This window comes from Hipposideros armiger, unplaced genomic scaffold, assembly GCF_001890085.2.
Source record: "Hipposideros armiger isolate ML-2016 unplaced genomic scaffold, ASM189008v1 scaffold_687, whole genome shotgun sequence".
Taxonomy (NCBI): Eukaryota; Metazoa; Chordata; class Mammalia; order Chiroptera; family Hipposideridae; genus Hipposideros; species Hipposideros armiger.
The window spans coordinates 453,043-466,357 of record NW_017732037.1 but is presented as its reverse complement, the minus strand read 5'-3'; the positions used below and the strand labels follow the sequence as shown (position 1 = coordinate 466,357).

The 13,315-nt window shown below is 47.3% G+C and overlaps 1 protein-coding gene across 3 annotated transcripts; it reads right to left on the bottom strand.

Moving 5' to 3' along the window:
- Nucleotides 1-480: 480 nt before the first annotated feature.
- Nucleotides 481-2,088, bottom strand: FKBPL (FKBP prolyl isomerase like). Of its 3 annotated transcripts, none has more exons than XM_019626626.1 (2): nt 2,035-2,088; nt 481-1,628 (listed from the first exon to the last, which is right to left on the bottom strand). In XM_019626626.1, exon 2 carries the CDS (start codon nt 1,552-1,554, stop codon nt 505-507), a length of 1,050 nt encoding a protein of 349 aa, XP_019482171.1. In that variant the 5' UTR covers nt 1,555-1,628; nt 2,035-2,088; the 3' UTR covers nt 481-504. The 3 variants fall into 3 exon arrangements, with proteins under 3 accessions (XP_019482171.1, XP_019482169.1, XP_019482170.1); XM_019626624.1 differs by having other exon boundaries at nt 1,950-2,042; XM_019626625.1 differs by lacking the exon at nt 2,035-2,088 and adding an exon at nt 1,924-2,014.
- Nucleotides 2,089-13,315: the final 11,227 nt, after the last annotated feature.

Here is a 13,315-nt window from a genome sequence, read left to right as displayed (position 1 = left end):
CAAATCTCACAGCACCAATCACAATTCACAAGTTCCTATCTCTCTCTATCTCTCTCTATCTCTTCTTTTTTAAAAGATTTTATTGGGGAATTGAGGGAGGGGAACAGTGTTGGGGAATTAGGAAAGGAGAATAGCCAAGTTGTCCTTCAATCTTAGTAGTGGAGGGCGCAGCTAACTCAACTCCAAGTCCAGTCGCCATCCCACCACCCATCGGCAGCTCGCAGCCACTCAGCTCCAAGTGCTGTATTCAATCTTAGTTGCGGTGGGCGTAGCCATCATCCCACGCAGGAGTCGAACTGGCAATCTTGTTGTTAAGAGCACATGCTCTCACCAGCTGAGTCATCCTGCCACCCGTTGGCAGCTGAGCAGCAGCTCAGCTCAGGCGCAGCTCACTGGTCCATGTGGGAATCGAACCGGTGACCCTGTTGCTCAGAGCTCGCGCTCTTAACCAACTGAGCCACTCAGCAGGCTCAGTTCCTATCTCTTTTAAGGTTTAACTTTTAATCATCCAAACATCTTGCGCAGACCCTGAGCCAGCCCTGCGTCCTGTTTCTTCCCCTGAAAGATCACCTTTCCCAGCTCCTCCTGCGCTGCCCGGTTTTTTGGGTCTACCGCAAGCACCCTCTTGAGGTCAGCAGTTGCTTTTTCCAGGTTCCCAAGGGCAGCCTGGGCAACCCCCCTTCGATATAAGGCCTTTAAATGCCCAGGCTCCCGCTCCAACACCCGGTCACAGCTCTGGGCTGCCAAATGGGGCTGCCCTAGCAGCAACTGACATGCAGCCAGATTGGCATGAAGGACAGTTCGTTCTGGAGAGCCAGGTGGGGGTAAAGTCAGCAGCAGCCGAAGAGCCCGTCCATAGCATCGGGCAGCCCCTTCAGGGTTCCCAGCTCGAAATAATTCTGTGCCTCTTGCACGTTCTTGCCTGGCCAGGGACTCCTTCTCACTGGCCTCCAGCTCCCAGGAGTCCTGGCCCTGAGTGAAGGATGCCAGTGTAAGCCTAACAGGAGGTCCAGAGTGCCCAGAGAGCTGAAGCTCTGCTTCCTCACCTTGACACATGGATTCCAAGCATTTCTCTATGATCTCCCCCCAAGTTTCCTCTCTCCATGGACCTAACCCCATAGTTAGCTCTGTCCAGCCCTCTGGCAGCCCTGACCCAAAAGGAAACCCAAAAGCCAGCACCCGGCAGCGGGAGCCCAGCTTGGGTTTGTCCAAGCCATGGCCTCGGATTATGATCTTCTTGACAAAGCTCCCATCCGGACAGTGCCAGAGGTCAGAAGCTTGGAGGGGCTCTGGCATCTCACTGGCTGATCTATGAGACTTATCAGCGTCTTCTTCAAGTCCAGCAGCCAGTTTGTCAGTCCCTTGAGGATTCTCTAGAATTTGACTGGCTGGATCCGGGCTCACTTTCAGCTCAAGAACTTCAATAGGTGGCTCTTGGGGCTGCTGCCCAATTTGAGTAGTTGAATCAAGGTTCTTCTGGGGGTACTTTTCCCATTGTCGTTGTAGTTGAGAGGGGTCTTTCTCTCCCACTGGGTTGACTGGTGGCGTCTCCATTTGGCTACCTGGTCCCTTCCACTGTGGGTAAACAGTTTTGGTCGGTCAGGGATGGACCAGGTTCAGGTCAGCACCTGAAAAAAATAAAAAAAATCAAAACAATGCTAATAGTAGGATTCTGATTTAGACTCCTTTTCTGTCCTGCTGGGACCCGGGTCCCAGTCCTCAGAGTCCTCTTTTTAAAACTTTTTCTCCAAAAATCCCTGTCCCGCTCGAGCCTCGGTCCACACAGAACTAACGCAGAACTATAAATTCCATAATTCCCTGCGGTTCGGGTAGCCGCCCCAACTACGGAAACGGATCGAGTCAAAAAGCCCTTGGGAGGCCGAAGCGCCTGGCTTGTGGCGACAGCCGGACCATTCGGATCACCTCTCCTTCCGAAGCTCAGTGCTTACTGAGTACTGTCCTTGGAGTCGTGCCTCCGGCGGAGAGGCCGGCCGGGGGGGCAGGGCCGCGCGCGAGAGAGACACTGACAGTTACCCTTGGAGCACGCACGTCGGCGAAGCTAGTCGGATTCCTGGCAGCCAATCGGGAGGAGGGAGAAGTCTGGTTAGCCCGCCTTTTGGACATGACATCATTTCCCCCCGCACCCGGGAAGCTCCAGGCCTTAGCAACCAAACTATGCTGAATCGAACCGAACCAGCGCGGTCTGGCTAGCTAGGTTATTGAGAGTCTGGAGAAGTCCTGAAATGGGAGATTGGGGTGAATGCGAATAGAGTGGGGAATGGTGGAGCTGGTGATGAATGATAGCGGCAGCAGACAAGTCAGTCCTTTTATCTGGCGACCTCAGGCTCTGTGCTATTCACTTTATCCCTATGTTTGGGGCTCCCAGCCATAACCAACCTCCTGCTTCTTCTCCCATTCTATCCAGAGTGCTCCAAGATAAACCCTCAGGCCACTTTCCTCTCAACCGGCCCTATTCCCTTGGGGGACCACCTGCGTCCTCTTACCTTTTCCCTCATATTCATCATTGCCTTACAAGCTCTTCTTCCTCAAGAAATCTTTGACAGCGCCTTTCAAATTTTGACGTGCATATAAATCACCTGGGGAACTTGTTAAATTACAGGTTCTGATTTAGGAAGTCTGGGGCCTGCGACTCTGCATTTTTAACAAGCTCTTGGGTGACGACGACGATGATGATCCATGGACTACACTTTGAATAGTATGATTCTAGAATAACATCACCCCATTCTCTTTATCACTTGCTCTTTGCTTCTTCAGTGTGTCCTATATTTTGCATATGTAACTGGTATAACCTGCTCCACCGGGTGTATCAGTGGAAAACTGGTCCTCTTCCTCCTCATAGAACATGTAGGTCCCTTTGTGATTCAGCCTTGCTTGTCCAGCTCCCTGCGCAGGCTGGGCCACCATAGCTCTTCAGGGAAGGAGAAGCCCACTCTCTGTACTTCACTTGGGCTCATTTAGTTTGCTCATTAACACCCTGCCATTGCGCTCCAGACCACAGAGACCATGGCAGGACAGCCAGGAGAGAAGGTAGTTTCATCATTATCCACAGATATGTATCAAAACAGTCCACTCCTGTTTTGTGTTGAGACTCACTAACCTAGACTGGTTTTTTTTAAGTTCTATTTCTGGGTTTTGTGCCAGGGTAACTTTACACTGCTACCCCCTCCCTCTATGGCTTACTACTCTGATTCATGGAATTTCTGAGTTACTGTTGAAAATGAATCCATCTTTTCTCCTTCTCTCTTCCCCTTTCCATTTCAGAGATTTCTGAGAAAGGCGTCACAAAAGGTTTGATTATACCCTAATCCCTGGACAAAGATTGCTAATTTATATTATGTGTGTCTTGCTGAAAGGGCCATTCCAATGGCCCTTCAAAGATCAGCTTCTTTTAGTTAAAAGAAACTATACTGTGCTACAAATGTATTGCTTTGAAATGTTCTCTTGTTGTGTGTGTGTGTGTGTGTGTGTGTGTGTGTTTCCTTTCCAACATATTCTACAGGGCAGGGAACTTGTTTCTATTTCTTTTGTGTTTCATCTCATGCATTCATTCAACAAATATTTATTGAGCACCTGCTATGTTCCAGGCAGCATGCTAGGAACTGGGGATACATAGGTGAGTGAGACAGACACAGTCCCTGCTGTCATGCAACTTATAGTCTGTCCAGGGAGATTAAGCAATTGTAGTGCTATGTAGAAGTATGACGTGCCATGAGAGTGAATGAGGGACGAGGGACTATTCCCTGATGATGAGAGATTTTTTGCTGGCATCTAAAGAATGAGTTAGAACGAAGTCTCCGAGAACACACCTATAGACCCCATATTGAGAAACACTGAATTAACTGGTTAACTTTGGCTCTTCAGGTGATCCCTCATCACCATGGTGACTAGAAAAACAAGCGCAAACATTAGCAATGAAACTCCTAAAAAAAAAAGTAATCCAAATCATCCAGAATTTTTTTTTGTTTTTAAGATTTTTTATTGGGGAATTGGGGGATGGGGAACAGACAAGTTGCTGTCCTTTTGTTCTTCAGTCTAGTTGTGGAGGACGTTGCTTCATTGGCCCAAGTTGGCACCATCATTGCTCTCTTCCCAGGCGAGGCAGATCAGTCCCCGGCTTCTGGACGGCCGCTCACTGCGGCTGCTGGCTACACACGGTAGCCCATGGCAACCCACTGCAGCAGGGGCTGCAGCCTATGCCGCCGCCAGTGACTCACAGCAGCCCAGCTCCAGGTTGAGCTGTTGTTCAGCATCTTAGCTGTAGAGGGCAGTGTCACTGGTCCTCATATGTGGGATCCGAACCCGGGCCCTCTAGCGTCCCAAGCCAGCTCTTAACCAACACACCACTCGACAGGCCCTATTTTTATTTTTTAAAAGATGACCCATCAAAATGAAAACACAAGTTTTTAAAAAGATTTTTATTAAAATATAGCTAACATACAATATTATATTAGTTTTCAGGTGTACACCATAGTTATTCAACATTTATATACCTAAAGATCACCATGATAAGTCCAGCAAGCATCTGACACTGTACCACACTATCACAGATAAAATTTAAGTTTTATAAGAGGATTCAGAAGTCCCCAGAAGAGACATCCATAGATCTATAGATTCCCCCAGGTCTCAGCTTGAGAAACACAGGACTAGGAAGGGGCCAAGGTATGAAGACTCGGAAATGGAAAGAGCATAGGCTTCTCCAAAGTGTCACTGCATGAGTGTTGACTGACTCACACTGCTTGCTCTCTCCCAGCTCCCTGTCCCTTGAGTCTCATGATGCCAGGGCTCAGCTCTCTGGGAATAGTCACCAAGGAATCAGGAAGAAGGAAGGGAACAAGCCAGGAGGATTGTATCCCCAGGCCTGGCTAGAGAATATGGGATCTGAGGAAGACATAAAAAGAGAATGACAAATGAGAATTTGCTTACCTGTTGGGACAGAGGCTTAAACTGGTGAGTGAGGAAGGAGGAATGTCTCCCCTCTTTTTACTAAAGATTTGAGAATGAAATGGAAGAGCAGCCTTGAGGGGAAGAGATGAAAAGGAAGTTTCTTCCCCAAGTGACTGGATTCATTTCCACCCTCTCACTACAAGTGTCCTGTGCTCCCCGCCCTTCCTTTGGTGTGGCAGGGACTGACTTCACAAACTTCAAAGTGTATGGATGCAACTGGGACATGACTTACCTTGTACCTTAGACACTTCCCCAGTTTCAGATGAGAGGGATGGGAGGGAGGAGCACACAGGAACCCCCGGAAAGGAAGTGAGATTATGGTAGACTCTGGGTTAGGAAAGTCAAAGAGGCATCTGGGAGAATGGGAGGACTTAGCAGGGAGGGGTGAATGATTCTGCTAGCTGTGTGGAAGATGAATCCCATTCCAGAAAAATTCTTCCCTCCTCCAAGTCATCATAGGGAGCACTTAATGCCTTGCTGATGATAGGTCTGAGGGGAAACCCCATAACTGACAAGTTTCTGAGGATTTACCTGTTAAATAATTGTTTTACACTCCACTTGGAGTCACTTCTTTCCTTCCTTCTTTCTGAGCCCCCTCCTTCCAAGGTGGCCCAGAGGACCCGGCCATATTCTGCAATTCTCTTTGCCCTATCCCATCAGGGCATTGTTTTGCCTTCATTAAAGATCTAACCTGATGGCAGAACCCAACGAGAGGTTCAGGAGCTGGTACGAGGTAATTTGTGAGCTGGTGTTTTCTCCACACACAGAGCATAGGCTACCTGCCCTCTAAATGGGCAAAGTGAGGTTCTTTTCTTATTCCTTCAATAATCCTTACTGAGTACTCAGAATTCGTCAATGGAACATGGAGATAAATACAAAGATCCCCACCAGTTGTCTAATAAGGATAGAGTCATAGTTAACCAAAGCTCCAGATGCGGGGGCAAAAGTGATAAGTGAAAGAGAGGTTATGCCCAACTGGGGGTGATCTGAAAAGGAGTCAGAGGGTTGAGCCTTGGAGGATGGCCATAATTTTGACATGCCATGATTGAAGGGACTTACTGCAGGTAGAGGAAGCAGCACAAGGCTGGAGAGATAAGGAAAGGAACCCCACTTTACACCCAGTATCACTCATCTCTGGCTTGTCAATCTCAGCTTTCTCAGAGCATTCTAATACCCGTTCATGCTGCCCTGTCACCCCTCAGGCATGGAGCTGGTTGGAAGGCTTGACAGCCTCACATCCCCCTGCGTTGTGTACCCACCACTTGGAACCATATGGGGCACTTGCTCTCTGCCATTTAGCATCAGCATGGGAGACAAAAATTCTAGCTTTCCAAAGGCTAAATTAATTTCCCCTTCTGTTTAGTTTCGGTGGTTTCTGTGGTTTTTAGTTCTGGGATTTATGTCAAAATTGTTCCTCCTGTTCACTCTCAAAGCATTTTGCTTGTGCTTCTCTTATAGGCAGGGTTGTCAGATAGGACGAAGAAGTGAAAGGCAGCCTTTACCACAGTGAAACGTTTAATGATGAGAGCTGCTCTATGTTTTTTCCAATTACAGTTGACATACAGTATTATATTAGTTTCAGATGTACAACAGAGTGCTTAGACATTTATATAGCTTGTGAAGAGATCGCCTGATAAATCCGGTACCCATCTGACACCATACATACTTATTACACTACTAGTGACCGTATTCCCCACACTACATTCTATATCCCCATGACAATTTTGTAACTACCAATTTCTACCTCTTAATCCCCTCCCCACTCACCCACCCCGCTCACGCCCCCAATCCAGCAACCATCAAAATACAAATGAGAGCTGCTCTTTACCGAGCCTACCGCATTAAGACCACAGAAGCAGGCATGCTAAGTGTCTCATGTGTATCACCTACCTCATTTCTCCTCACAACTCCTTGAGCTACCTACTCAGTCATTCCACAGATCCTTATTGAGGGCCTCCTCTGTGCCAGGTACTGTGTGAGGTTCTGGGAATAAGGCAGTGGCAAAAGTCCTGATCTCTTGTAGCTTATATTCAAGTGAAGGTAACAGGCAATAAAAATCAACCAGTAAAGCATAATTTCAGGTCTGTACAACCAGGTAGTATTACAGTAGATAAATAAATAAGTACATCAGAAAAGAAAAATATAGTGTCAGGCAGTAACAAGTGCTATGAACACAATGAAACGAGGTGAGGGAATGGCCAGAAAATGCCCTAGGTGTGTGTGGTGCTGTTTTTAATCAAGTGATGAGGAAAGCCTTGTGCAGGCAACGTCTGTGCAGACATAAATGATGTAAGGGAGCAGACATGCAGATATCTGAAGGAAGTGTCCAGAGAGAGAAAACAAGAGTCCAAAGGCCCCAGGCAGGTAGGAATTGGATTTTTATACTAAATTCATAGCAGCTAGAAGAACAGCAAGGGGGCTGGAATGAGTTGAGCAGAGGAAAGAAGGGTAAGAGTGGGAGGAAATGAAGTCAGAGAGGTGGGAAGGAACAAAACTAGGTAGGCTGCACAGGCCAAGGTGAGGGTTCTAAGTGTGATGAAGAATTGATCATTTAAAAGATCACTCTGGGGTGGCCGGTTAGCTCAGGTGATTAGAGTGCAGGCTCATAACACCAAGGTTGCCGGTTCAATTACCATGCAATCTAGTTGCGCCCTCCACAACTAGATTGAAGACAACTACCTGACTTGGAGCTGATGGGTCCTGGAAAAACACACTGTTCCCCAATAAAATTTGTAAAAAACAAACAAACAAACAAACAAACAAAAAACAGTCTGGTTTCTGCATAGAGGAAAGACTATATCCATCAAAAATGGAAGCAGGAAATCCAGGTAAGGGGCTAGTCTTGAGAGCTTTGATTAGGGTAGAGGAGAGGGTCAAGGGTAGAATCCCAGGGCCCTCTAATTCTTAGGAGTCTGGAAGATCAGTAGGAGCTATCAATGAAGAGCAGCAAATAAGGAACTACGGAAGACTTTCTTTGGTTGGGTCCAGAAAGAGTATTTAAAGTGAAGAAAGCATTTCAAGGAGAAGGGAGTGATCAACGGTGTCATATGTTGCTGATGGGTCTAGTTCCAAATTTGTCAACTTGACACATATATATTACAAAGTAACTAAATAAACATCATGCATCTTAAGAAAAACAAATCTTCCTGCTATTGTTGAAGCTCCCTATGTGTCCCTCTCCATTAGAGTTCCCCTCCCACCAAAGGGTAACCACTCTTCTGAATGGTGTGCTTTTACTACATAGGTGAGTAGCAAACTAGGTTTTTTTCTTTCTCAAAGACAAGCTATGTTATTATAGCATGATTGTATGATGATGGGAATGTTTTAGAAAAGAGGGGAAAATTGATTATGTGGGAGAGATGGGGGATAATTTCACGAGTCCTTTTTCTGAGCTGGTGAGAAGGGACAGGATCCCAATGGACAGACAGGGTGAGGCTGGGGACAGGTTAGTTTCTCTGCATCACAAGGGGAAGGCAGTGAATATGGTAGAGATGCCCTGGCCAGGTAGATTTGGGGCCAGAGTTATGGGGAAGTTCTCTTCTGAAAGTTTCTATTTTCTCACTGAAATAAGAAGAAAGGTTTGTCATCTTGTGAACTCGTGGTCTCAGATTTTGGGACTGTGAACTGATGTGGAAATGTGGGCTTACAGTCATGCTGAGGGATCCCAGGAAGTGAGACCAGTCAGTATGGCCTTGTTTTGCCCCGGACACATTCAGCTGTTGGGTGCAAGTGTGGATCAAGCTGAGTTGGATTTTACCAGGGATGTACTGTGTTGGAAGGACAGGGGCCAAGAAGACAGGGCATGGGCCGAGAGGTGATTATTGTGTTGAACCTGGAGATCTACGCTGGGTGATGAGGGGAGTGAAAAATTGAGGGGATCAAACATCAAAGAAGAGTGAGAGAGTCAGTGGATGAAAGGTCCAGGTAGGGATGAAGAATTTGGGGGATGGGGGTTCTGGATGGAGGAGGGGGTGACATGAAAAGACTGAAGAGATTTTGAAGGGTGGCAGTTATTGGTGTTAACCAAGTTGAAAGATTTGCAACAGGGAGTGAGCGGTTGGGGAGAGGGGACAAACCTCATTGCAGGTACTGAATTTTCATGAAGGGGAGTGGTGACCCAGAATTTTATCCTGGGGGAATCAGAGCTCCAAAGTAGGTTTTAGAGGAGGCCAGAGCCTCTGCTGGAGAACGGAATCTTTGTGGATAGGGGTGCAAGAGCCAAAGGCACCATGTTCAGAGGCGGGAGGTAAGGTGGGAGGAGACTGAAAGTGGAATATGGCTCCTGAGGGAGGAGTCTGAGTGAGATGAAGAGATCTGGGAAAAATCATTTTTGGTCCCTTTTTTCTCAGCTGAATTCCATTTAATTCAATTGAATTCAAAGAGGTCTTATCCGATAAGGGTCTGAAAAGCAGAGATGAGCCAGATTTGTCTCCTACCTTCACAAGGTAAGGTGAGTACATCAAGGTCTCTGGTGGGCAGAGACAAAAAAAAAATGCAGATAACATGAATAATGGGTAGGTTTTAGACCCAGATACCTTCCTCTAAGAAAGTTACTCTGGGGGCTGTCCAAGTGGCTCAATTGGTTAAGAGCATGAGCTTTGAGCAACAGGGTCGCTGGTTTGATTCCCACATGGGACAGTGAGCTGCCACCGCTTCCCCTCAACTAGATTGAAAGTGGTGACTGGACTTAGAGCTGAGCTTGCGCCCTCCACAACTAAGACTGAAGGAAAACAACTTGACTTGGAGCTGATGGGTCCTGGAAAATCACAATGTTCCCCTTCCCCAATTCCCCAATAAAAATCTTTAAAAAAAAGAAAAAGAAAGTTACTCTGGTTGATGCCACACCTTTTGGCTTCTCCCCTCCTCCCTGGTTGAAGCTACACCTTGTGGCTCTCCCCTACTCCTTGGTGGCCCCTGAAGTGCCTCTAAACCTGTGATTTGCAGTTTTGGCTGCCCATGGGAATCATCTGGGGATGTCTTAAAAAATATTGATGTCTGAGTACCACCCCCAGAGATTCTGATTTAATTGGTCTAGATGCAACTGGGGCTTTGGGATTTTTAAATGCTCCCCAGATGACTCCGATATGTAGCCAGGGCTAAGAATCATTGCTCCAAGGAATGCCTGGGGCTCTGTTTAGAGACCCACTGCTCTAGTCCAACCTGTAGGAGAGAGAGATTCCTTCTTGCTGGAGTGAGGGGATGAACTGATCTGAGCCTTGAATGAAGGTCAGTTTTGGCCAAGCGGAGAAGCAGATGTGAAGTGGGGAAGAGCATCCTGAGCACAGGCTTAGATCGGGTCTAAAACACATGATGAGAAGCAAATGATTTGGTTTATAATAGGCAGAGATTGAAGAAAGAGGTCTAAGATTTGAGAAGAGCCAGGCAAAGACCTAAAGATGGAAATGATGAGTAATTTAGTTTGGTTGGAGATCAGGTTGAAGAGAGAAAGCTGGATGATTTCAAACTATGCGAGGGGTTGAAGGGCAGATTCAAATTTTGTAAACAATTGAGTAAGCCATAGGGAATCTTGAAGGCCCCTTTGAGCACTGTCAGGGGAGGACCAGGGAGGATAACCTGACAGCAGTGTCGAGGCAGACTTGGAGTAGAGAGAGTAGGAAGTAGGGAAACCTGTTAGGGAAACTGCTGCAATAATTCTAGATGAAGTCATTTTTCCAGCAAGGACTGGGGAAATGTTAGATTCAAAAGATACTGTGATGAGGCCGGCCGAATGGGGCATTGCTTAGGAGTTGGCTTTGGACGCCAGCCTTGAGCAGCAGGGCTCTGGGTTCAGATACCACATGAGGGTCAGTGATGCTGCACCCTCTACAGCTAAGATGGTGAACAACAGCTTGACCTGGAGCTGGGCTGCCTTGAGTTGCCAGTGACTGCGTAGGCTGCAGTGGGCTGCTGTGAGCTACCATGAGTGGCTGGCAGCCACCGTGAGTGGCCGTCCAATGGCCGGCAACTGACTGCCTCAGCTGGGAAGAATGCAGTGATCACAATACCAACATGGGCCAGTGAAGCAACGTCCTCCACAACTAGACTGAAGAACAAAAGGTCAACAACTATTCTGTTTCCCTTCCCCAATTCCCCAATAAAATCTTAAAAAAAAAATACTGTGATGGTAGAATTGACTGTGCTTGACAGCACACCAAAAGTAAACACAGGAGGGAGATGGAGGAGGCATCAAGTTTTCAGATAAGGGTGCTCTGGGAAAATGGTGCCATTCACAGAGACAGGGAAGCAGGGTTTTGGCAGCATTTCATCAGTTTGATTTGAAACCTGCTGAGTTTAGAGGACCAGCAGCATGGCCCATGTGGATATGTTCGACAGGCCCTGGAACAATGTCTATATGGATAATATCTTAGCTCAGGCTGCTGTAACACAATGCCATAAACTGGGGGCTTATAAACAATAGAAATGTATTTCTCACAGTTCTGGGGGCTGGGAAGTCCAAGATCAAGACACTAGCAGATTTTGGTGTCTGGTGAGGGCCACTTCTGGTGCATAGGTGGCTGTCATCTAGCTATGTCCTCCTATGGGGGGAAGGGCCAAGGGAGTTCTCTGGGGTCTCTTTTATAAGGGCACTAATCCCTTTCATGACAGTCCACCCTCATGACCTAAGCACCGCCCAAAGGCTCACCATCACACTGGGGATCAGGCTTCAACATATGAATTTCAGGGGAACACAAACTTTCAGTCTATAGCTGAGAAGCATTAGAAATGATGTTTCAGTTTGGAGTGGATGAGATTTTCAAGGGAAAGTCTCAAAGAAAGGAAAAGTCCAGAGACAGGCACTTAGGGGAAAGGAGGAGAAAAAACAAGGGGGGAGGGAGATGATTAGAAGCGTGTGTGTGGAGATAGAGGGTGAAGGGATAACATGTCCCTGAACTCTGGTGGAGTGAGGAATCCAGGGTCAGGGAGGCAGAGTACAGTGAGAATGCCATTTATTTTGGCTCCTGGTAATTTCTGGTCATTGGGTACTATTTGAGAGAGCAGCTTCAGCAAAGCAGGGAGTGAAAGCATTGTTCAAAGGGTTAAGAAAGAGTGGGTATGAAAGAAAGACAGACCCAAACACACCTGTGGCAATACTCCCTAGCTAAGGGGGGAAATGAGTAGGTTGTGAGGAAGTAGACGTTGCAAATGTGAATTCTGTTCTCAAGAAGTTTGGTGAGGAAGGCCCATTCAACTCGAAATGTCCAAAGGAGAACCCATGATTTCCAGACCCCATCCCACCCTCCTCCCAAGTCTCCTATCATGGTGCATCGTTTTCCTTCTAGATCAGCAGTTCTCAACCTTTCACAGGGGTCGCCTAAGACCATCGGAAAACACGTATTTTCGATGGTCTTAGGAACCGAGACACCGCTGTATCCATCTCCAGGCCCACATGCAGATACGCCCACATATGAGTACCCGGTGGGGACCCCTTTGAAAGGGTCGCGACCCACAGGTTGAGAACTGCTGTTCTAGATTATTAACTCCATAAGGTCAATGTTCACATCTGCTGTCTCAGCAGATGTCTCACCAGCATCCTGCATGGTGTCTGCATGTTGTATGACTACATGGGTTCAGGATTGGTCCCTGTCCTGTAGGTGTACAACTGAAGATACCAGATTCACTATTTGTGCCCCTCCCCCCACAAGAGGCCTCCTGGCTGACCTCAGGATAGGAAAGGGCAACTAGCCCTAGCTGAACTTGAGAGTCTATTTACTCCCTCCTTGGGGCTGTGGTCTGAATGCTTGTGTCCCCCCCCCCCAATTCATATGTTAACATCCTAATGAGCATTGATGGTATCAGAAGGTGGAGCCTGTGGGAGCAGCTTAAGTCATGAGGGTGGAACCCTCATGAATGGGATTTGTGCTTTTATGAAACAGACCCCACCGAGCTCCCTAGCCTCTTCTGTCACATGAGGATGCTATGAGAAGAGTTGCAGCAATCAGAAGAAGGCCCTCACCTGATGGTGCTGGCACCTTGATTTCAGACTTCCAGCCTCCAGAACTGTGAGAAATAAATTTCTGTTGTTTGTAAGCCACAGAAATAAATTTCTGTTGGCATTTTTGTTATAGCAGCTGGAGTAGAATGAGACAGGCTCCTACAGCTCCCTGCTCCCTTTGCCTTCCCTCTACTGGTACAACACACCACTTGGAGCTCTAATTCAAGTTGTCTGCCACCCTCCGGCCCACAGGCAGGAACAGCTGGGAGTAGCTAGCATTTCCCCTGCCACCCTGTTTCTGACTAACTTCTTCAGAATGCTCTGCCCTCTTCTTTCCTCCTGACTTCCTGGAGTTGTAGAGCTAGATCTCTGGGTCTCTTTGTACATCTTCCCTCGCCAAAGCCCTAAGCCTAAGTC

Bases quoted from the DNA above. Each gene is read 5' to 3' on its own strand.
- FKBPL (XM_019626626.1), bottom strand. From the start codon at position 1,554: ATGGAGACGCCACCAGTCAACCCAGTGGGAGAGAAAGACCCCTCTCAA.